At 43.1% G+C, this 25,857-nt stretch overlaps 1 protein-coding gene across 2 annotated transcripts in view; it reads right to left on the reverse strand.

The window, feature by feature from the left end:
• foxp2 (forkhead box P2) overlaps positions 1-25,857 on the reverse strand; it is a 417,384-nt gene that overhangs the window by 63,038 nt on the left and 328,489 nt on the right. For both annotated transcript variants that reach the window (XM_078219889.1, XM_078219890.1), the window contains one exon: positions 8,134-8,238. In XM_078219889.1, the coding sequence (XP_078076015.1) occupies positions 8,134-8,238 (105 nt within the window). The remainder of the gene's footprint in view (positions 1-8,133; positions 8,239-25,857) is intronic.

Below are 25,857 nucleotides of genomic sequence, written 5' to 3' on the forward strand. Positions count from 1 at the left end.
AAAATATTCAGCAGGATTTTTCGCGGACTTCTGAACCCTTGCTTTCGGCTCAAACTGAGGTCAGAAACCAGCTGCGTGGGATATTATTTGGATTTTCCCCAAATTAATCAATTAATGGACTGGGAGTGGGCTCGTCATCCAAATAAGGATGGTACAGGGAAGGATCGCATAGCGAGACGCCCAGTAGGAGCCCCCCCCGCCCCCAACCCAACTCATCTGTCTTCAGGAGCACTCTCCCTGGAGCTGTAGTCTCAGCACTGGGCACTGTTAGCAGGGGCATTACTGAAGCTACTGAGATGCCAGCCCTCTCATTGGGTTTGCACCTCTTATGGGTGAGCTGCCGGATGGCAGCCCTGGCGGCCAACTCTGAATTGGCCGCTGCTGGCAATATGCTGCCCCAGGATCTGCCACCGGCAAAATTCAACCCCATTGCATCTTCGAATCACCGAAGAAAACAAGAGATCTTTTTTAGATAGGAAACACCAAGAATAAGTAAGGAAAAGTGCTGTGAAAGAAATACGCAAACACATTGGAATGAAATAACAACAGCTTGCAGTTATAGAGCACCTTCAGATAATAAAATGTCCCAAGGCACTTCACAGCAGCTTTATCAAGCAAAACAAGGAACTGAGAAGATGATTTGGGCAGCATGGTGGCACAGCGGTTAGCACTGCTGCCTCACAGCACCAGGGACCTGGGTTCGATTCCTGGCTTGGGTCACTGTCTGTGTGGAGTTTGCACGTTCTCCCGGTGTCTGCGTGGGTTTCCTCCGGGTGCTCTGGTTTCCTCCCACAGTCCAAAGATGTGTGGGTTAGGTGGATTGGCCATGCTAAATTGCCCCTTATTGTCAAGGGGATGAGCTAGGGTAAATGCATGGGATTATGGGGATAGGGCCTGGGTGGGATTGTGGTCGGTGCAGACTTGTTGGGCCGAATGGCCTCCTTCTGCACTGTAGGGTTCTATGATTCTATGAAAAGTGGACAAAACTTCAATAAGCAAATAGGCTTGAGTGAGGAAAATAAACATTAGAATCAAAATGCAACCTTTAAAGATATTGGCCGTGATTTTACCAGCCGTTCATACCATGCTCCCACTGCAGTGAAGTCGGAGAACTTGGCGCCCAGCCAAATTTCCATTCACTGCAGGTAATGGGGAAATCCTGTCAGCATGAACAGCAGTAGCATTCTGGCCATTGTTATCCTAATTATTCTATTCCTCCCAGCAGAGTTTAGAACCATCTCCAGGTACTATAATTTGTGCACTCATTTTATGATTTCATAGCTAGTGGCACCTTTCAGGATTTATTTATTTTTCAAATACGATGCCCCCCCACCTGGGGTTCAGTATGTAAATAGTGGGGGTGATCCTCTGACCTCCCCACAGCACTTTTCTCGTGGCAGGAGGTGGCATACTGTTTGCCGGTGACCGGATCCTTTGGGCCCGCCATTGTCCATGGGATTTCCCACTGACTGTACCCCATGCCGCCGAGAAACCCAAGGCGGGGGTGCACCATCAGCAGGATGACAACACCTTGTTGGCATGAACAGCCTGAGAATTCTGTCCCTAACCAGTAAATAGCTGAGCCATACTGACCAGGGATCGATCCTTGGTCTATGGTGCATAACCTGATTCCAGCCCATGGTATAATTGGTCTTAGCAACTCTGGGTTTAGGGAGCAGAAAATTGGCCAGGTTTCTCGCTTCAGATCAAGATACCCACTTCTGAAAATGTAGATATGTGGATAGAAAGGATTACATGCTTATACTCCTGAATGCCAATACACACTTCCATGTTTCACTTATTAATAATGGTCATACAAATCTATCTCTAGCAAAGAAGGAAGATGAATATGGTTCTTTTGTTTCAAACAATTCAATTTAATTAAATATGTGGTCTTTGATGTTTGAGAGATATGGAAACCTTAATCAATAATTAAAATATAATAAAACAAAAATGTCCTTCAACTAACTACAGCAACTGTAGAAAACATTGCAGTTTTGTAACTACTGGATCCATAAAAATTATTAACAGCATTGCCATCCACCGAGACCACATAAAGATGGCAGCTAATCATGTTTTTTAACTCCATGGAATGAAGATGGAAATAATGACAACGCTATGCCATAATCGGTATTTGTCTTGGTTCAAATTTTAATGGGAATCAAACAATTTATTTCCTGAAGCAAACCTTTGGTGCACTAAATAAAAATAAAAAAAGCTCATTCTAAAGTTACGTGAGGCAATGCCTCTCTGTTGGAATTATTATTGATGACAAATTCAAAAAGCACCCTTAAAAGGACACAGAGTTTGGAAATGCCAAAACTGCCACTTTCCGCTCAGTAATTATAGGCTAGCTTGCAGCCCTCTTATTATTTAAAGAATAAACTCGGCAGATCAATGAACACTTGCAATATTCCATGCATTTTTTCTCTGCTACATCTGCTGTCTTTCTTTCATGCTATTGTTTACCAGCAATAAGCAAAATAATGGTGTCTATTCAATCTCATATTTAATTATGCCAATCACGCTGGAGAAATTGGACACAACCAGAGAAAAGGTATAAATAAACTGCCACAGTAATAAATCAAGAGATCTTTCATAGGTTTAAATTATTAATCTATTTATTTATGATTATTTTATACAGAAATGATGACTCTCTTTCATGCTTTAGTAACCACTTCAGGTAAGACATATTGCTCCTCACAAATTCTCTGTGATTTATTTAACAAGAATGAGATAAGCTGAAAAATGATAGGATTGGTGGATTTTTCTCAGTCTGTGTTTAATTGCTGTTTCAAAATGCATATGCAAAGGGACATTTCATTAATCATTTAATCACATCCTAGCAGGAAGTTGGACCTAATGTTGCAAATACCCTTTTCATTTCAATACTCCATAATGCTATCGTATGCACTTGATATATTGCATATGTCATAAATTATAGCTGCTTCAAAACGACCAAGTGGGTTGTTATCCCCATAGATGCTTGTTACAAAACCTTTATTAAGTTTTCTACTTATTGCCAGTTCTATTTCACAGCTTCATTCCAGTCTCCAATAACAGCTATTTCTAATGTCAAAGGTCTATAAATTACCCATGCAATCTCTAACACCATTTCACAGACCCGTTCTACTTCTACTGGTCTGCTAACAAGGCGATTACACACAAATTACTGAATGCCTATGAAATATTTAAGTGCATCCTACTTTGCTATGCATTAATAAAAGGAAAGCAGGCCCTGGAATTCTGGTTAGCTCCAGTCCCTAATGTCCCCTAATGAGCCTCTTACAGTGACTCTAGTTCAAATACAGAGGTGAAGGAAAAATGCAAAGGGTGCCTTCAAAAAAACCAGCACTGTACAAACATTCCATGAGCCGGCTCTAATTTATGGGTCACTTTATAGGTTTATTGATTTTTGTTTTCAAAATGGAATAAATGATGTGATTGTCTACCGTTCAGTAAAAGGGTGTGAAAGCTGTTTGCTAGATGCTTGATTTAGCCAGACCCGGTGCTGAAGTGTGAAACTTGAGTGTGATTAGTACCTCAACTTATTCACATTATTAATTAAAACATTTTTTTGTGGATTGAAGCAAAGTAAAGCAAAAAAAATCATGCAATTTGACTTTTCTTCATCGTTGCCTTTTAAAATTAAAATCGGTCTTGATAAACAGAATCTACGGTTTAAGTTGCGATTGATTAATAATAGGAATGAAAATATCACAATTCAATGCATGCACGTCATACCAGTTACATTCCAAACATTACAATCCATCAGATATTGTTTTTAGCTGAAGATTTCACTGCAGTTGATCATATTTTCGAAAATATACTATTCTTGCACTTCCAGTTCTACTTATGCCCACTTACATGGGAATTAAATTTATTTTCATTTATTGTCTGAACTTTGTTTAATTCAATTATTTTTCTATGGCACCTTCACCTACAATATTGGACAATGTGCCTGAGCCCAGGAATTGTCAGGTAAACGCGGTCAACGTAAAATGGGGGATGCATTCAGTTCCTCGAGTTCCAATTATTTTGATTTTCAGCTGACTTGAAACATGCCACTGGTAGACCAGAACCTCACAAAAATCAGCAGAATAATCTGTACTTTCTTTTTAACAGCATGTATTTTAATTCAAAGCAGTTGGAGACCTGCCAGAGCAACACATTAGATTAGAATCTGACAAGTGCACAAAAGCTGGCAAACAAGACAATTTCATTAATAGATCCATTGTGCACACTCTTACAAAGTAAATATTTTCAGCCGTGAGATTTCTGTGAAGAAAATTCTTTGCTGCACTGTTTATGCGGGTTGCGATGTTTAGAACCCAAAGTATATGCAGTCATCTTCTATATTACATCTTACATAGCTTCTATGATAAGTGTTGTTTGATTTTCCACCAAACTGTATTAATTCATAAATCCTCTCAGCACAACTCCGAATATAGCATAGACTTTACCTCTTTTGGGCTGTGTACAATAATATTTAATAGTGATGTCCAGCTGGCTGAATTTTCCTGGTACTTAAATGTTAACAGAATATAATGCACAGATAAAAGCAAAATACTGCGGTTGCTGGAGTCTTAAACAAAAACAGAAAATGCTGGAAAATCTCAGCAGGTCTGACAGCATCTGTGGGGAGAGGATAGATCCAACATTTCAAGTCTAGATGACCCTTTGCCAGAGCTGGATAGCTCTGAACTTTGATATGTCTGAGCCAGCTCTGACAAAGGGTCATCGAGACTCAAAACATTGGCTCTATTCTCTCCCCACAGATGCTGTCAGACCTGCTGAGATTTTCCAGCATTTTCTGTTTTTGTGACAATATTGCACAGAGTATCTGAATCAACCACAAATAGTACGTAGTATATCCAATGGCCCCTTTATTTCATGTTTCATTTATGTATAACCAGCTAGCTTTATATTCTAAGTATGAATTCTGGTCAGTTATGGTTGAAGATGATGTCATTCTAACCCAAATGTCTTCAAAGGAAAGATTTTTCTTTATGTTTATCATTGAACAATGGTGTTCTCCAAGATATAGCTCCTTTGGCATAAAAAGGATTCTTCTGACACTAACAATGTTACCTTTGTAAGATTAAAACACCATCATTCTTTGTACTGAGTATCAGTGTTTGGCAGTCAGTTACACACAGGTTAAAAAAGTAGAAACCTCTTTTAACTGACATGCTTTATAGCAGAGCTTTCTGATCCTACATTATAAAAAAAAGCTACATTACACAAAAAGACTCAGCAACCATCGGAATGGTGATTAGGTTTGTAGACAAAATGCACCAAGCCACCAAATATTCCAAGTTCTGTCATTTTGCAGTATGTCTCACCTGACATTTATTTGTCAGTAATGAAGATGCACTATGAAGTGTTACCATGAATCTACTGACTCTTTCCTAGGTGATCTGCAAAATGGTTAACTTCCGTCATCACCTCTTTATACAGGGAATCAAAAATGCGTACAAACAAGCTTTTGGCAATGTCTAACTTGGACAGATGTCTATTACTTAGCTGAGATGTGCTGGTTAGGTGCATTGCCCATGCTAAATTCTCCCTCAGTGTACCGGAACAGGCGCCGGAGTGCGGGGACCAGGGGATTTTCACAGTAACTTTATTGCAATGCTAATGTAAGCCTACTTGTGACACTAATAAATACACTTTAAAGTTAGTATGACTCTCTGATAAATACTTTGCTTCATCTCAACTTTGACTTTATCGTAAGTTATTTCTGTCTCTCTTAGTAATAATGTACTTTCGTAACCATCAAAAATGATCTTGTCACAGCTCAGGCAATAGACTGCTCTGCCCAAAAACGCCCATCAATATAAAAGATATCCAAAAATACTGAATAAATCCAGAGTACTTTTGATAATGGAACTTTTGAAGCTGTTAAATGTTTACACAAAAAAACCATAATATTAATGAGTCGAGCGCCTTTAATGAGATCATTAAACTAAAGTAAAATTAAATTCTCTAGCTTTATGAATGATTCAGTTTGTATCGCGCGTTCACTTAATACACTAGCCAGCAAATACACCATCACAGAAATTTAAAGAAAAAAATACATTCAATTCCTCAGATGTTATTCTTCACTTCACTCAAAATCCTTTCCATTATCAGAAAAGAAAGACAGCAGCACTGTGTTTTCTACTGTAATCCCCTTTCCAAATACTTCTGTGTTACTGGCTTTTAAGAGAAAAACTGTAAACTGCTTTTTAGTTAAGAGAAGTTCCACTTCAGCACCCAGACAGGATTCCCTTAGAAATTTCCATCAGTCAACTATCTGAATCCACAACATTGGCCTGGATAGTTTTTCATTCCAATGGCAAGCATGCTTTATTAATTTTTTATTGTAGTACAGTATACTTGCATTAACTCTATTGCAAACCAGTAGTGTGCTTTTTCTTTCCTTTTATGAGGATATGCGCTTAGATTAGGAATACTCTAAGGCCCAACCACCTTAATGACTTAACTGCTATTCTGAGTTACATATAACATGCTTGGGAAGCTGCAGCCTTTAATTCTGTTTTTCACTATAAAGTTAATGGATTGGAAAACAGTTTGTCTCTTAACTAAGAAGCATTTAATAGAAAGCTAAATCTGCTGCAAAGAAAAAAATGTAATTGTCAATATCCCATATTGTGCATTAATATTAACATTATAACATGACTGCTAGAACTGGGTCACCATCAGAAGATCAAAGTACCCATATTTAGTACAACAGTATTTCTGAATTTTATGCACAACAGTTCTATTTGCAATTACAGAAAATACTGCACCAAAGATACCAATAAGCATTTTTCTAAATCATAGCTACAAAACACAAGTAAATGGGTTGGGTTATTTATGATTCTTAATATTTCCAGATCATACTCTTTTAGACAATTGAGTTCCAATGCGCAAGTACAGATGACAAAGTCTAATGCAGCTTTAATAATGCAAACACCTATCATGTAAATGTATTATATTTGGGTTTAATTACCTACTTATGCCCATTCATTTGTTGTTATTTTACTTTTTTCTCAATTGCACTTTCTAAAAGCATCTCATGTTTCAACCCTTATCTTGTTGAATCGGAATAGCTGGAATGCATACATAAAATATTGCGGCTGGAACTTTTAGGGTTAATGCAAAATGGATCAGGATGATCAAGCAACATAATATGGTTTAATTCTTGATTTTTTCATTCTCATATTTTTGGGACAATTTATTCAACAAATCTTCCAAAATACTGCCTAATATTGAGACAATATCAAAGAAGTCAAATTTTTCTAAGTTGTGTATTTGCAAAATAATACGGTATTAACTAAGCAAATGATAAGGATAGGGCTACATAATGTTATTTCTTTTCTTGACCACTATATTTGATTTGTATTTTGGGATCAATTCCTTTTTCTGGCATGTCTTTCTTGATGCTGAACTGTTTTGTAATACCCTGTAATCTATAGTACTGTAAACACATCTTCTTTGAAGTTTCAGCTAACATCCTGGCAACAAAGCAATGCAATTACAAATGAGCTAATTAACTAAATTGTTGATGGAGCATGAACAGTTCATTCACCCTGTTAGTTGCACCATGACAACAAGGGATTCTCAAATTGTGAAGTTACTCATCTATACAAACTGCCTAAAGCCTATACGAGATGAAGGGAACAAGATTGAACCATCCAGGAGGACTCTGTCACCCAAGCTGTTGTAATTCTGCATTGATTTTAATTATGCTGTCCAATTTCAGAACAGTGGGCAGTTTTTAAATTTGTACTTTCACACTTCTACATTTCAATCATTAAAGTTTGCTGGCAGGTTTAGTTTGCAGCTCAAGGATGAACAGCTTATGAAATTACAAATAAATCTCTCCACATATGATATTCTGAATGACTAAAACCTATCGGAAAAGGTACATACACATGTATGGGAACATCATGAGAAAATGAGCAATTTTAAGATTTTATTTCTATGGATGCAGAAACATTAATGCAAATATCAAAGGGTTAACTTCAGTTAAAAGCAGAGACAGCCTGTGTGGCTACGTTTAAGTTTTTAAAAAATACTCTTGGAGGTAAACAATGAATAGTAATTTGCCAGTCGTCTTACTGACTGTCTATGTGATAAACTTACTTCAAAAACTGTCCAAAGTCTTCACAAATACTTTCACATCCAGGCCATTTACACACGCCGTGGCCGTAGAGAGGATGACTGGCCCCAGTTTCCTCATGTGATGAGCTGCAGTAGGATAGAACAGCGTCAGATTAATCTCAAAAGCCATAATCGTTGGAGGCTGCTAGCGCCTGTCAGGTTACAATCAGTGACAAACGGGTCAAAACAGGTCAATTGAGCTCAGAACAGTCAGGAAAAATTAATCATTCTATTGAATAGTACAACTGCCAAGGCTGTATGATGTTCCAATTAGGAAAGAAAGAGAGCCAAGATGGCTGTTAATAAAGAGTGAAAGAAAATAAGATGACTGCATAACACTGCCTGATTACTTAGCCAGGTGACACTGATGTAGGATTTTTCACATCAAAATGCTGAATACAGTCATCACAGCAGAAACACAATAATTTTAACCTTCACTCCACATAAAATTCAACTCTAGGAATAAGATAACCCATATATTCACTTGATACTAGTTATTTCAAAAAGCCATAAAATGTTAAATTGTTTGCACTTATAATAAGAATCCTTCATGTTTACAACCAAAAACAATTAATTGAAGAGCACATAAATTATGGTTTCATTTATTATTGTACAATATCTCATCAGAGGAGATTTATGAATTGGCAAACCTCGCAAAATAATTATTTTCGCAAGTGTTTTAACTTGAAGAAATGTGCAATTTTCTTATTATTTGTAAACCTGAACTGCGGCTGCAAAACAGATGAATTTGATTGAACATTTTATTATTGTGTTGTGTGACAAGGACATTTGACGTCAGCTAGTTAATAAAAACTGTCATCGTATCTAAATATTTGCAAACAGAAATTTTAACTTTTTGCCTCAAGTTCCTATTAACACAAAGGACTTTTCAAAATAAATCCTCTGAAAATACTCAGCATATTTCTTACTTTCTCCAATAAAACTGCAAGCAATTTGTTTTGTCCCTTGTGCACACACAAATCTGGATGTGCACAACTGGTCCCCTGTATAAAAGTGAGATTTTCTCCCGGGTATAGTGCAAGAAAATGAGACTACGATTCTTTATGAATTAATATGTGGTGCGCTAATTCTGACTTAGCCGATGTTTGCTGAGTAAACAGGCAGCAGGAGTTGATCAAGGTAAGCCATTTTCCAGGACTTGATAAATGTCCAACAGAGCAGTTTTTGTTGAAATCCCACTTTACTTCTTAAGCATTTAGATTTCTTACACAAGAGCAGGTCATTAAGAATTTACACGGTGCCAATTGCACCCACATCAATGCAGAGGGGAAAGAGCAAACAGCAGAAGTGAGCAGGAGATGCTCAAGGTGGATATCAGGGCCTTCTGCAAGAATGAGAGGTTTTCAATAACTTTCTACATCCAGGATCAAGTTGTGTTCTTTGGTCAACACTGGGATGTGGGCATAACAAAACAGATTCCTTGATTATCAAGAAATTTGATAATCACTATTGGATTGTAGCAAATCAGATGCATTAATATTTAGAACTGTTGGCATTTACTGCATAAAAATTTCACATTCACAGTCAGTTTTAAGCCAATTGCTGGATGGTTTTCCAAGTGGGTTCCACCACCATTGTGGAGGCAGAGAATTAGTCGTCATTGTTGTTGCTTGAGTGGAGGATGATATCTACTCAGGATCGTAGTTTTCTGTTATGGGTCTTCATGTAACTAAACAGGCTGATTTTGGACTTACAGATCTTTGGAAACATGAGGCAGTATATCCTACAAGGAAGAGGGATCTGGAGTGCAAGATTTGCTTCCTTCCCCCGCCACCGCCTGCCGTCACTCTGTCTCATCATTCAGCAACTTGATCAACAGGCTGTCACCATTTTGAACAACAGATAGCAAGCCCTCTCAGTTGTTTATGTCAATGCTGTTGTGCTTCTAAGAGAGCTTCTGTGAGTCTTTGAAGCATTTTCTTTGTCTTCCCCTGGAACACTGGGCATTAGAAAGTTGAGAAAACAGGATCTGGCAGGAGAAGCGCTTTTTGGCAAGTGACGTTGATTTTGAAGGAGTTTTCTTCTGAATGCTTATGATGCTGGCTTCAAGGAGAACAACAACTTTTGTTCAATGGTCCTTAAGGATGTGGCGGAAACATTGCTGATGGAATTTCTCTAGTGCTCTTATGTGTCACTGATGCACAGTCCAGATCTCACTGCAGTAAAGAAATGTGGTGATGATGACAACTGCTCTGTACACTAGAACCTTTGTTAATTTGCAGAGGTCTTTGTTGTCAAGCATTCCCTGCCATATTGTGTAGATGTAATAAGTCTTCGGAGGCAGAAGTCCCTTCACTAAAATCCCTTTATTTACAATCCCAACAGCAGTACACAGAGTTCTATCTGTCAGCAGTCTACCCTCGAGAGTTCCAGAGGAACTGACATTCCCAGTTAAATACAAGGAAGAGACTCCCTGATTGGCCCATCAATTAACTCCTTAATCAGGGAACTCTTTTTCCAATAGACCAACTTCAATGGCCTGATTGAAGTCATTACAGTAGAAGGCTGAGCTGACACAGCTAATTGGATCTTCTCCTCAACAGTAGCTTTTTGACAGAGGTGACTGCCAAGGTATGGGAAGGACTCAACATAATCCCATTCAACATGTATGGGAGGTGGAATATTTGGCTGACCAGGTGTGAGTTGATACCTGAGCTTTGATTTGGCAACATTCAAGCACAGGAGAGTTTCTTGTATGCATAATTTAAAAGATTGAGAGCGGCTTGCAAATCCAGTGGAGAGTGGGCGAAGACACAACAGTTCTTTGCAAGTATGCTTATGGTGGTCAATTTAGTTCTTGCATGGAGATGATCGAAGTTATTGAGTTTCAAAGAGTTCTTATAGAATGAAGAGGCACTGAATGAAAGGTAAAGGAGTATTTTTGATTCTTTGAAAATGGTAAAGAATAGATCAAAAATGAAATTCAGTGACAACAGGAGATAGAATGGAGAAACAGAAAGACAGGATGAGAAGAGGAGGAATACTAAAAATTCAAATTTAATTTTTATATTATTTTTAGATAGGGTCAAAATTACAAAGGTAAAGTTAATCCTGACATGCAAGTCACTTTGTTACTATAAAAGTAAGTTGCCAAATACATAATTTTATTGGTTCGAAGTTTTTAAGGTACATGCAATGTTCCATTGTGGAAAATCCTGTTCAATGTAACTGTCAGCAGCCTTTTGTAGTATAAAAATAATGGGTGCCTGGAAATCTGAGCCACTGGCTGTGTTTGCTGGAATTTTCTTTTTAGAAGGAATTTGTTGCAACTTGATGTTAGATAGGAAAGTAATTTCTGCTTCTCGTCTCGTGCACATGAAACCACGTGATGAGTCCTGATTAACTTAATGTTTACCACATTTGTATCTTGTGAATCATTTTCTAATATTTATCGTTTTCAAGCAAATCAAAATACTTCTTTACAGTTTATTCAGCCCTTCCAACTGCCAGGCTTCTCAATGGTAGTGGAACCAAATCACCCAACAACTGGCTGAAAACTGACTGTGAAGGTCAAGCTCATTCCTAATTATTAATACACCTGATTCTCTGGGATCAACTAAAAATGTTTTGTCATTTTATCATAAATGGGTGATCTTGCTCTGGAACGGTTGGGTTTCCACATCAATGAAAATGCTTTCTCCTTCAAAGGAATTAAGGGATAAAAGTCAGAATGCTGTTGTTGTTCCTTAGTCCTTATGGTATTTCTTTGGAGCATTCAAGCTAAAAAAAAACTCTGTGAGGGGTGGCTTATGTATTTTGCTCGAAACTTCTCACTTGATATATTGTTTCATTTCAAGAGACTGAAATAGCAAAACAGATCCTGGAGTGGAAATTTTAGGTGGAAGCAATTTTAGGTATTGCTTAAAAGACTTGCATTTATATAGCACCCTTCACGATTTTACCGACCACCCAAAGTGCTTCAAAACCAATGGCAATCATTGGGCGTGATCTTACGAAACAAAGTGCCGAACGAGCAAGAAAATGGGAAAGTTTCAGCCCGAGCTTGCTGGGGAAGCCGGCTGTTCAGCTCTTGGGGTGACATTGCGCAGGCGCCCCAATCTCCCAGTGTACGAGGAAATCTCCTGCCGCATCCCCCCCATCCGGCCCATGCACATCGGGACTCCCACGCCAATCGTCCTGTGTCGGTCACTCACCCCGACTTTGGTGAGACAAGGTGGTAAGATTGGGTGGGACGAGGTTGTCAGATCAGATTGTTGCAATGTGCGAAACGCAGCAGCTAATTTGTGCAAAGCAAGTTTACCACAGACAGCAATGAAACTAATGACCAGATCATTTGTTTTAAGCGTTGATTGAGGGATAAATTTTAATCACGACACAGAGAGAACGCTGAATACTGCCTGGGATCTCTGGGGGGGTACATGAGGGGAACTTAGTGAGCGCAGGTAGCACTATAGCTGAGGCCACGGTTAGGACGAAACCCTCTGTAGTGCAGAGTGCCCGAATAGGCCTCACTCCCACCCATTCTCTCTGCGCACTGGAAGGCTACCCTGCCTCTGGCTGAATGCCAGGAGAAGAGGAAAGTGGTCTTTATTTGGCCATTTAAGCAGCTCATTTGGGCTTTGAACAGGAAGGTAATCTGCCACCTTTCCTGCCACTGGCAAGTTGGTTTGCTAATGTGAAGACGATGGGAACTCTACTAGCTGCCTTCCCACGCCATTTTACAGGCTCTCAGCTTGTCCTGAGAGGGTTGGTAAAAGCCAGCCTTTTGTGTACACTTAATAAAAAATCTTAAGTTTTGTAAATGATTTTAAAGTGTAGATAAATTTGAGAAGTTGAAAGAGGTACATGGGAATCATACATAAATTCCAATAAGTAGGTCACCACAATCATGTTTATTACTTAGGCCAGAGAATTTGTTTCAAAGTCACATGCAAGCTTAAGCCCTGTGTTGCTGGCCGCTATGATTTAACATCGTGGCGCCACACTTTGACAATGGAGGCTGAAACCAAGGGCGAGGTTTTCTCCAATATCGGCAAACACCGATGCCGGGTGGGAAAAGCAGCATTCAGCCCGCCAATAGCAATGGAGGCTTTTCACGCTTTTCATTTAGTGCAGCACCTACTGCCAAATACTCTCCTGCATGGGTTCCATGCTGTATCGCTGGTGGGCAGTCTCTAATTCACCCGTCCCACCATCATCTCAGCACTTTAATGTTTGGGGCACCACATTTAAAGGCCGTCCCACTGCATAGTAGCCACACTTCACAGGTTGTCGGGAAGTGATGGCTGCCAGGAAATGTGCCCCAAAGTTCTTCGACACCTCCCTGGAGAGCCTGCTGTGGAGGCCCACCATGATATCATCTACCCATGCTCTGGACAGGAACCTAGCAGCAAAGTTATTCACCCAGTGTGGGAGGCAGCGGCAGCATGAGTGCCAAATCTATTCAGACGACGATTGCCATCCAATGCTGGAGGAAGATTAATTATCTCCTCTGTTGAGTCAGGGCAAGTTACTTTTCTCATCACTCTCAACTCAACACTCACAGACCCATCACACATCCACAGGGATTTCAGTCAATGCAATGCCAACTCGAAGGACAGCACCACTCATTCTCCTACACACAGCTTCAACTCCCTTGAGGATCATGTCCTCTCCCATCCATGGCCACACTCATCACCCAAACATGGCAGGCATCCTTATCCACAGGCCTGGCAGGTGTCCTGCTTATACTCTCTCCATCTGTCCTCATACAGGACAAGCTGACATAACAAGAGGGAGAGATCCCAGACTGCTGATGGGATGCAAGCACATTTGGGAAGCAGCCTTGGGGGGTCTACCAGCCAACTCCTGGACCCAGCTCAGAGAGCAGCACTGACAATGCTTTTTCATAGCCCTCAATGGGAGACCCGTCACAGCATTCACCCACACCCTCCATCAATGCTGAGACACACACCTTGGGGGCAGCCTCAGAGTCACAATCTGGTGAGCATATCACAATGTCCGATCCATAGCAGAAGGAGGCAGGGACATCCCAGCATGCTGGCACTCTGTGGATTGCTGGAGGTCAGGAATCTGCTGAGTCCAAGTCAGATGAGGAGCCTCTGGACTCGGTTTTGCCTCAGCTGCTGAAGCTTCAAAGGCAAGCTTGGCAAAATCAGGAAGGGATGTCTGCTGCATTGCTTGGATTGAAAGGCTGCATTGGTGAAGTCCATCCACCTTCAGTCTGAGGTGATTGTGGTGATAGGCCAATGCACTGGGGTCAACACTGGTAGGGTGACGGCTACAGTAGAATCCTTGGGGCAAGGTTTCGGTGCTGCACTGCTGCAGGCCATGCACTCTATGGTACAGGCACTTGTTGACACTCATCAGTACCAATGTCAGAGGATGGTGGGGCTTCTTGAGCTTAGTCCAGCTGCCCCTCTCTGTCAAAGAGGAAGCCAGGGACCCATGGGCACCCACAGGGAGAGGGTCAGCTGGTACACATCCCAGGGCCATGCACCCAGGTGGCTCCATGAATTTCCTGCCCATCCGAATCCCCTCCTGTGATCCCGTCAGCTCCAGCGCCACAGCAGAACCGAGAAGGCAGGCCAGGGTGCCCCAGGTCCCAACTCTCCAGAGGACACCTGCCAAGGTAGTTACAGACAATAGGGTGTAGCAGACAGTCTCCACCTGGATATAATATGTCTTTCATTCCCGGAAGAAAAACTAATAAAACCGGGAAATAAGAATACTGATCCGAACATTTATTTGCCCTCTGGGTTATGATACTTTATCTGATTTAAGTCTGTTGTGATTAATAAAGATCTTGCTTCTCAGTAAATGCAAGGCACAACTGCCTGACTTCACTGACACTTCTACACTCGCTGTGGTTTCACTAGATTAGCATTGAAAAGAATGCCACCATTGCAGAAAACATGCACAATTTTCCTGCATCCAACAGCATGCAGGTAGGCATAGAGGGGGGGCAGAATTGGATTAGGCCCGATATCAGATGCAGGCACGCACTGAGGAGTACAATTTCCCTATGCCCGGTCCTGTTGAGGCGGGCACTGTGCAACCTGTATGCCATCTGCTCCTCAACAGGATTGCAGTGTGCTTGGAGTGGAGTGAAACAGGCTGCATGCTCATTAGGAGACACAGATGGACAGAGTGGTGAAGAAGGTATTCGGCATGCTTGGTTTCATTGGTCAGAACATTGAATACAGAAGTTGGGACGTCTTGTTGAAGTTCTACAAGACATTGGTAAGGCCACACTTGGAATACTGTGTATAGTTCTGGCCACCCTATTATAGAAAGGATATTATTAAACTAGAAAGAGTGCAAAAAAGATTTACTAGGATGCTACCGGGACTTGATGGTTTGAGTTATAAGGAGAGGCTGGATAGACTGGGACTTTTTTCTCCGGATCGTAGGAGGCTTAGGGGTGATCTTATAGGGGTCTATAAAATAATGAGAGGCATAGATCAGCTAGATAGTCAACATCTTTTCCCAAAGGTAGGGGAGTCTAAAATTAGAGGGCACAGGTTTGAGGTTAGAGATACAAAAGGGGCAATTTTTTCACTCAGAGGGTGGTGAGTGTCTGGAACAAGCTGCCAGAGGTAGTAATAGAGGCAGGTACAATTTTGTCTTTGAAAAAGCATTTAGACAGTTACATGGGTAAGATGGCTATAGAGAGAGATGGGCCAAAAGCGGGCAATTGGGACTAGCTTAGTGATTAAAAAAAGGGGCGGCATGGACAAGTTGGGCTGAAGGGCCTGTTTCCATGCTGTAAACATCTATGACTCGATGAGACCCTGGTGTGTGCATGGCTAGCACAACACTGATCCTGCACATCTTACAGGTAGCCTGCCCCTACTAAAGGGCAGCTGAACTCAGGCTACAGGAGCTTCTGTGTTGGTGCCAGGGCAATGCTGGAAGGAAGGAAACAGAAGATGGAGTAAACAGCCAGACAGTGTTGCGGGGCTGAGGGGGGGGGGGGGGGGGGGGAGGTATTGGGTGGGTAGAACTCCACGCAGACACAGCACCATTGTTCAACCATCACTAATCAGAATTCATGCCTAACACCTAGATACTCCATCTCGCCCTCGGACACTGACTGTGACTGCGTGTTTCATACCCGCCTCACACTGCTTCCGCATACCTCAAGTTTTCAGCTGTGGCCACTGCATCACCCAAACACATTGCAACACACTCATGACCATTTGTTACTAATTATTGGACAAGTTGGCACATAACCACAGGGAGCGTCAGAAAACTAACTGGAGGCAGGCATGCCCGCACTTCCTGAAGGAGGAGACAGTGCCTCGATCGCAGGGTTGGCTGTGACTGAGGTCATTGCATCAGTGTGAGAGAGAACATTCAGGAGAAAGTTTATTCAAAGTTTTAAAGTTTATTTATTAGTGTCACAAGTAGGCTTACATTAACACTGCAACAAAATTATTGTGAAAATCCCCTAGTCACCACGCTCCGGCACGAATTCAGACACACTGAGGGAGAATTTAACATGGCCCATGTATCTAACCTGCATGTCTTTTGGACTGTGGGAGGAAACCGGAGTACAGGAAACCCACATAGACACGGGGAGGACATACAAACTCCACACAGACAATGATTCAAGTTGGGATTCAAACCTGGGTCCCTATCACTGAGGCAGCAGTGCCAACCATTGCGCCACCATGACGCCCTGATTGGATGGAATATTGGATGTTTCTGCCTGTACCTTGTGAAATTCCACCACTGTCATCCTGGCCATCTGGCATGAAGTGGGAAATGCAGGTAACCACTGCCCTATCCCTCCCATTATGCTTTTCTGCTTTCAAATACCTGGCCAACATCACTGAGAAGAACAACATCAGATCCCAGGCAAAGAAGCACCATCATTTGATTTGACAGTCACAGGCTGTGGTAGCTTTGACAGTAACTGGCCAGCATGTAACTTAGATAATAACATAGAGCTGGGATCAGCATGTGGTGAACCCCTGGGCATGAGTGGTTTGCAGCCAAGCCAGGGTGATAATATGTGCACCAGCTCACTGAAGGGCGAGGTTGCAGACTAATTCTGCTGCCAAGGACTCAGATGAGGCAGCACAGTGGTTAGCACTGCTGCCTCACAACGCCAGAGACCCGGGTTCGATTCCCGGCTTGGATGACTGTTTGTGTGCAGTTTGCACATTCTTCCCGTGTCTGCGTGGGTTTCCTCTGGGTGCTCCAGTTTTCTCCCACACTCCAAAGATGTGTGGGTTAGGTGGATTGGTTATGCTAAATTGCCCCTTAATGTCAGGGGGACTAGCTAGCATAAATGCATAGGGTTATGGGGATAGGGCCTGGGTGGGATTGTGGTCGGTGCAGACTCGATGGGCCGAATGGCCTCCTTCTGCACTGTAGGATTCTATGGATATGGACTTGGATGGGGTGGCATACAGGAGAATGCGGATGTGCATGTGCAGATAGATGCTTAGTGCATTGGCAAATCAGCCATAGAGCCTGTTGTTACTGACAGGGTCCATAAGTAGTCTGAATCCAACTTGGCACAGGGCTTCATACAGAGATGAAATCCATCTTTTACTGCATGGAAGTAGATGGTCAACTTCATGACAGTACACATGGTCCTAATCATGATGCAGAGTGATAGCAGGTAGTTCTTAGCTTCCACTGCAGAAGAGGCAGAAGGTGCCCAACAGAAGCTCGGACTGTGGTCATGAGACCTCTGCTTGTTGATATGTAAACAGCTTGGTGCTGTGCAGGTTCAGACTGCTGCCATGATGGTTGCATATACTCGTGTTCAAAGACATTGGCAGACTCTCACACATTACTGATTGATAAGGGGATCAGGGGTTATGGGGAAAAGGCAGGAGAATGGGGGTGAGAAAAATATCAGCCATGATTGAATGGTGGAGCAGGCTCAATGGACTGAGTGGCCTAATTCTGCTCCTATGCCTGATGGTCTAATGGTCATTACTACAATTGCTGGGATGTCTGTCCGTGGGAGTGGCCCTCGATGTGTTGCTCCAAACTGATGTCTTCTCTGAGGATGACAGCATTCGTGTTTCAACTGTGGTCACTTAGTCTGCGCCCCTGCTGTTTCCAGCTCCAGGTTTCTGCTGGTCATACCGAGTTGGAGCTGTCCAAAGCCAGGCCCATGAGACTCAGAGCTGTCCTTCAGGGCCATCAGCAGTCTTCGCCACTGAATGTCAGCTGCCTTCCACCAACAAGCTGGGGTAGCACTGTATAGGAGAGTGCTCACCAAGCCAGACAAAGGTACCTGCGAGTCAGTCACACAGGGTGAATAATACTGTTTTTTAAAAAAGTATTATTGCAAGTGTTGTTGGATAAACGTATTATGGAACGTTGGTGGTTTCTATTCCACAATTTCGGCTGTGACTATAGTGGAAAGCTGAAAGTTTGGGAATTGTACAATGATGTGAGGAAGAGTCTCAGGGGAATTGGAGTTTGAGTATCTGCTTACAGACAATGCAGCCGGGGTGAGGGAGACCCAGATACTTCCTTCCTTCTTCTTCTTTCCCCTCCTCCTACTTCTGAGTTGTCATCTGAAGACTAGGTGGTCAGGACTGAGTCCTCTTGATCGCAAGGTTATGGAGGACACAACAGATCACCAGGAGCCTGGAGACATGCTCCAGCCAGGACTGAAAGGTGGCCTCACAATGGTCCAGACAGTGGAAGCATTGTTTCAAGGTATTGATGGTTTGTTCCGTGATACTCCTCCTCTCATAGTGTGCTGCCCCTGCGCTATCAGGTGGCAGAGGAGAGTCATGAGCCAGGTGCACATCAGGAATCACCCAGGTCATCGGCTTCTAGGTTCTTGGTGGTGAACCAAAGTTGGTGAACTGAGAGATTTACTAACATTCCCCTTGATCAATTGATGTAAGAACTGAGAGTGACGGTGACAAGTCACTGGCAATGCTGTCCTCTCCCCGCTGTGCAGCTGTAGGTCCGGTTGTAGAAGCTGGCTCTGTTCAGTCACTACGTCCTTAGTGAAATGTAGGGGCCTCGGAGTCAGCTCAGGCGAGGTAGAAGTGGGGAGGGTCTGCTATTGAGAGCTCTCCTCCTCTCCCCCTCTGCAGAGCTTCCCTCTCTCAGCCTCCTCTGCTCCATTTCCGAATCATGCTGCAGCCCAAGAGGAAGTGAAACCATAGATTCCGTTACTGAAGCAGACTTTCCCCTGCTAGGCCACCCAACTCCACTGAGCTCCCTGTCAAAGTCCAGCTCCACTCCTTTGCGAAACCAAGAAGTTTCTAAAACTTCTCCAATAACACTCAGCACAGTACAAAGAACAAGAACAAAGAACAATACAGCACAGGAACAGGCCCTTCAGCCCTCCAAGCCTGCGCCGCTCCCTGGTCCAGGATTGAATCCTGAATCCAGGATCCCCGCCCAATTTTCCAGCCTATCTACATACCAATATCCTATCCACCGAGCTGTCCCACAGCTACGATGCTTTGTTTATCACAACCTATTAACTCACCCCCACCCCCCCATTCCAGACCATGTGATCTCCAGGGAGAGGCGAAAACCCAGAGTGAAAACCCCAGGGCCAATATGGGGAAAAAAAAATCTGTGAAATTCCTCTCCGACCCCCTGAGGCGATCGAAACGAGTCCAGGAGATCACACCGGCCATGATCGGAAAATGCTTCCCAACCCTAGTCATTTCCACTTCCACGAACACCATATGAATTCCCTGCCCCCGAGACAGGTTCCCAACTATCCGCAGTCTCGCTCTGTACTGGCAGATCATAGAATGAAGCCTTGAAACGAGAAACAAGGAACAATTAGCCCGCGCCGCTCCCTGGTCCAAACTAGACCACTCTTTTGTATCCCTCCATTCCCACTCCGTTCATATAGCTGTCTAGATAAGTCTTAAACGTTCCCAGTGTGTCCACCTCCACCACCTTGCCCGGCAACACATTCCAGGCCCCCACGACCCTCTGTGTAAAATATGTCCTTCTGATATCTGTGTTAAACCTCCCCCCCTTCACCTTGAACCTATGACCCCTCGTGAACGTCACCACCGACCTGGGGAAAAGCTTCCCACCGTTCACCCTATCTATGCCTTTCATAATTTTATGCACCTCTATTAAGTCTCCCCTCATCCTCCGTCTTTCCAAGGAGAACAACCCCAGTTTCCCCAATCTCTCCTCATAACCAAGCCCCTCCATACCAGGCAACATCCTGGTAAACCTCCTCTGTACTCTCTCCAAAGCCTCCACGTCCTTCTGGTAGTGTGGCGACCAGAACTGGACGCAGTATTCCAAATGCGGCCGAACCAACGTTCTTTACATCTGCAACATCAGACCCCAACTTTTATACTCTATGCCCCGTCCTATAAAGGCAAGCATGCCATATGCCTTCTTCACCACCTTCTCCACCTGTGACGTCACCTTCAAAGATCTGTGGACTTGCACACCCAGGTCCCTCTGAGTCTCTACACCCTTTATGGTTCTTCCATTTATCGTGTAGCTCCTCCCTACATTATTCCCACCAAAATGCATCACTTCGCATTTATCAGGATTGAACTCCATCTGCCATTTCTTTGCCCAACTTTCCAGCCTATCTATATCCTTCTGTAGCCTCTGACAATGTTCCTCACTATCTGCAAGTCCTGCCAGTTTTGTGTCATCCGCAAACTTACTGATCACCCCAGTTACTCCTTCTTCCAGATCATTTATATAAATCACAAAAAGCAGAGGTCCCAATACAGAGCCCTGCGGTACACCACTAGTCACAGGCCTCCAGCCGGAAAAAGACCCTTCCACTACCACCCTCTGTCTTCTATGACCAAGCCAGTTCTCCACCCATCTAGCCACCTCCCCCTTTATCCCATGAGATCCAACCTTTTTCACTAGCCTACCATGAGGGACTTTGTCAAACGCTTTACTAAAGTCCATATAGACAACATCCACGGCCCTTCCTTCGTCAACCATTTTGGTCACTTCTTCAAAAAACACCACCAGGTTAGTGAGGCATGACCTCCCTCTCACAAAACCATGCTGACTATCGTCAATGAGTTTATTCCTTTCTAAATGCGCATACATCCTATCTCTAAGAATCTTCCCCAACAACTTCCCCACCACGGACGTCAAGCTCACCGGCCTATAATTACCCGGGTTATCCTTCCTACCCTTCTTAAATAATGGGACCACATTGGCTATCCTCCAATCCTCTGGGACCTCACCTGCGTCCAGTGACGAGACAAAGATTTGCGTCAGAGGCCCAACGATTTCACCTCTCGTCTCCCTGAGCAGCCTTGGATAGATTCCATCAGGCCCTGGGGATTTGTCAGTCTTTATATTCTCTAACAAACCTAACACTTCCTCCTTTGTAATGGAGATTTTCTCCAACGGTTCAACACTCCCCTCAGAGACACTCCCAGTCAACACATCCCTCTCCTTTGTGAATACCGACGCAAAGTATTCATTTAGGATCTCCCCTACTTCTTTGGGCTCCAAGCATAAGTCCCCACTATTGTCCCTGAGAGGTCCGATTTTTTCCCTAACAACCCTTTTGTTCCTAACGTATGAATAAAATGCCTTGGGATTATCCTTAATCTTGTCTGCCAAGAACATTTCGTGACCCCTTTTTGCTCTTCTAATTCCCCGTTTGAGTACTTTCCTACTTTCTTTGTACTCCTCCAGAGCTCCCTCCGTTTTTAGCTGCTTGGACCTAACATACGCCTCTCTTTTCTTTTTGACCAGTCCCTCAATTTCCCTGGTTATCCACGGTTCTCTAATCCTACCCTTCCTATCCTTCTTTTTTACAGGCACATGCTTGTCCTGTAGCCTTAACAGCCGTTCCTTAAAAGACTGCCACATACCAGATATGGATTTACCCTCAAACAGCCTCTCCCAATCAAGAGCTGCCAATTTCTGCCTGATCCCACTAAAGTTAGCCTTCCCCCAATCCAACACCTTACCCTTGGGACACCACACATCCTTTTCCATCACTATCCTAAAGCTAACAGAATTGTGGTCACTATTTGCCACATGTTCCCCTACCAAAACTTTGAAGGCCTGACCGGGCTCATTCCCCAGTACCAGGTCCAGTATAGCCCCCTCTCTAGTCGGGCTGTCTACATATTGTTCCAACGAACCCTCCTGTACACATTTTACAAATGCCTCACCATCCAGAGTCCCTGCCCTCAGTGATTTCCAGTCTATACCAGGGAAATTGAAGTCTCCCACTACAACAACCCTATTTTTCCTGCACCTATCCAGTATCTCCTGACATATCCATTCTTCCACTTCCCTTGGGCTGTTGGGGGGCCTGTAGTACTTCCACAGTCTATGCATCAGCAAAGCAAAGTCAAAAGTACGTGTCCTAAAGGTTGCATGATTTGACCTTGGAATAATGTTAATGCAGGTTCCCTCCTAAAACAGAACACATGTTCAGCTGGGAGTGATTAACTTGATGTGCACAGTTCAAAATGGCAACTTGTGCACCAAATTGACATCAGGTTCTTCTGATGAAAAAAAAAATCACAAACTTGAAACATTAACTCAGTTTCTCTGTCCGCAGCTGCAGCCAGACCTGCTGCGTATTTGAAGCATTTTCTACTTTTATTTCATATTAATGTTGGTGGCTGCTTTGACAGCATGATTTGTCTGTCCATTCTGGATGCTTCCAGTGCATGCATCGCACACCTGTACTAGCCTCTGAATACTCAGGTCATGCTGCATGGAACATGCAGTAAATGATTCCAGCTGAAATCTTTTCAGTTTCAGGCTTTGGTCAAACCCATGTCTAAAGTGAGATGGAGCTGAATTTCATGGCCAGAGTCTTTACAGACCATCTATAATAATAACGCCCAGTCTCTGTCCATTTGCACTTTGGTTGCTGGGTTGATTTGGTGTGCAGAGCCTGGTGCAATTGGAGAGACTTGGGGCATGGAGGACTGGGCTGGATGACCCCATGTCTGACTGCCAATGATTGGCGGTGGTGGTGGCAGCAGCAAGGGTTGGCTGAGAAAACAAACAGCAGAAAGGAAGGGGAGCCCATCAACAAGGGGTTTGGGGAAGATTTTGGATAACAGGAGTGAGGAGAGGGAGTGCGTAGGAGGTACAGGGCGATAGCACGGAGGTGGGGTTTGGTCAGCATGGGGGTGGATAGCGTGAAAGGGCGGGGATGCATGGGAGGAGGATTGCCATAGCATGATGTAATGGGAATGGAATGAGAGGGATTGCCTGGAAAGTACTGGAACAAAATGGACAGTCATGGGAGAAGTGGGAGGGAATGGATGGCATCAGAGATATGGGATAAGAATGGCATGCGAGGAGTGGGAGGGAGGTGTGGCATGGGATGGATGGAATGGCATGGGATAGAGATGGCATGGGAGAGTGGGAGGGAAGGGATGGCATCAGGGCATAACATAGGAAATGGAACGGCATTGGATTAGGGTAGCATGGGAGAGGATGGATGTCATGCGAGGGTGGCACAGGAAGGTTGCAATAGCATGGGATTGGGCATGAGAGTAATGGCATGGGAAGAGTGGAATGGCATGGGATTGGGCTGGCATGGGAGTAATGGCATGGGAAGGGCGGAATGGCATGAAAGGGAGAAGATAGTATTAGAGTTGTGGCATGAGAGTGATGGATGCAATGTCAGATTAGGTCAGGTATGCTAATTTGACTGTAAATATTATGTGGCTCTCAGCTACTGTAACATAATAGAAGGTGAAAAGAGGATATGCCACACAGAGAACTGTAAAATGTGAAAGGCATTTCACATGGAGCAAAGATCTCATAATCATAATTCCACAACAGTGTCCTAGAGGATCTATGATTTTGAGAGAGATTTGCACAACCTATTAGACATTTTATTGTTGATCTTATTTCTGTTGTTTAAAGGCAGAAAGAGCACTGGTGATGGCAGTCGGAAGAGTGAGACCAGTTGCATGCTTCTTAGTGGTTGGTTCAATGTATACACAGATTAGGGCCTTAGCAAAGTGGCTAACCAGGGCGGCACGGTAACACAGTGGTTAGCACTGCTGCTTCACAGCGCCAGGGACCTGGGTTCGATTCCCGGCTTGGGTCACTGCCTGTGTCGAGTTTGCACATTCTCCTCGTGTCTGCGTGGGTTTCTTCCGGGTGCTCCGGTTTCCTCCCACAGTCCAAAGATGTGCGGGTTAGGTTGATTGGCCATGCTAAAATTGCCCCTTAGTGTCCTGGGGTGCATAGGTTAGAGGAATTAGTGGGTAAATATGTAGGGATTATGGGGGTAGGGCCTGGGTGGGATTGTGGTCGGTGCAGACTCGATGGGTCAAATGGCCTCTTTCTGCACTGTAGGGTTTCTATGATTGTGTCAGTAGTTTACTAGAGAACTGGGAAGAAATTCAGAAACACAAAATAATCCAATGAATGAGTTACCAAAGACATTCCCAGTGTGTAAAAAATTTACAAATAGCAGTTATCCATGGAATTGCTCGCTTTTTCACAAGTATATATTTTAAGAAATATAACTCAATTGGATAACTTTAATTTATTTTCAATGAGAGGCATTCACCAATTGGGGATGTTTTAATATTTCTCATTAAATCACATGAAACACTCGTCAGCTCTCTCCATTGGTCAACATCTTTAAAATGTTCTTTGCAAATACAAGGAAATAAACATACTAGAATGTAGCCCCAAAAACAGGTGTTGAAGCAGTGGTCCATGGAGCTATGATGAGACTTAGCTTTGGTTCCCTGAGATGCAAACATTTAAATCATCTCTAAAGGGAGAAAGGCAAGACTTTTTTTAGTGGAGAATCAAGAAAGTGTGACATGATATGGCACGGTGGTACAGCGGTTAGCACTGCTGTCTCACAGCGAAAGGGACCCAGGTTCAATTCCAGCCTAGGGTGACTGTGTGGGGATTGCACGTTCTCCCCGTGTCTGCATGGGTTTCCTTCAGGTGCTCTAATTTCCACCCACACTCCAAAGATATGCAGGTTAGATGGATTGGCCATGCTAAATGATGCTTAGTGTCAGGGAGATTAGCAAAGTAAATATATGGGATTACGGGGATAGGGCTTGGGTGGGATTATTGTCAGTGCAGCCTCGATGGGCTGAAAGGCCTCCTTCTGTACTGTAGGGATTCTATAATATGTTTGAACACAATTGATGCCATTCTGTCATGGATTTGTGAACAAATTTCTTCAAGTGCTATATGGGGATCTTGTGTTCTTTTCAAATCAGAGCAGGAAATCGAAGCTGTAACTGTTCATTAATTTCATTAAAACAAAAATCCACAATTTAACCCAAAACAAGTGGTGAACTGCAATAGGATTCTGGAGGTGCAGGCTATATGTTCATTAAAATATTGCTGGATTCTTTCAGAAAAACAGGAAACCTATGGGAGATCAGAGTAGGAACATGTACTGACTGGAACATGATCATAGTCAAAATCCAAGTAGGAGAAAAGAAAAACAAGGAATTAAGAGGAGGGATGTTAAAGTAAGGCTTGTCTTACACCAATAACAATCTCTAAGGCAGTTACACACAGAAATATTCCTGATCACTATCTGAAAAATAATTTTAGATCTTCAAGCAATGTAACAGAAATAGAAATATGTGTTTGCTGAATTTTCAGATAGATCCAGGAGTGATGGGTGATGTGTCGATAATACACGGGAACTCCTGAAGTTGGGTTTTCCTCCACACATCCACACCCCTAACCCCAAGCAGTCCACCCCAACTTTCTGCAAACCAGAAGTGGGTTGAAGGTGGGTTA

The sequence above is a fragment of the Mustelus asterias genome, chromosome 9 (assembly GCF_964213995.1).
Source record: "Mustelus asterias chromosome 9, sMusAst1.hap1.1, whole genome shotgun sequence".
NCBI classification, from domain to species: Eukaryota; Metazoa; Chordata; class Chondrichthyes; order Carcharhiniformes; family Triakidae; genus Mustelus; species Mustelus asterias.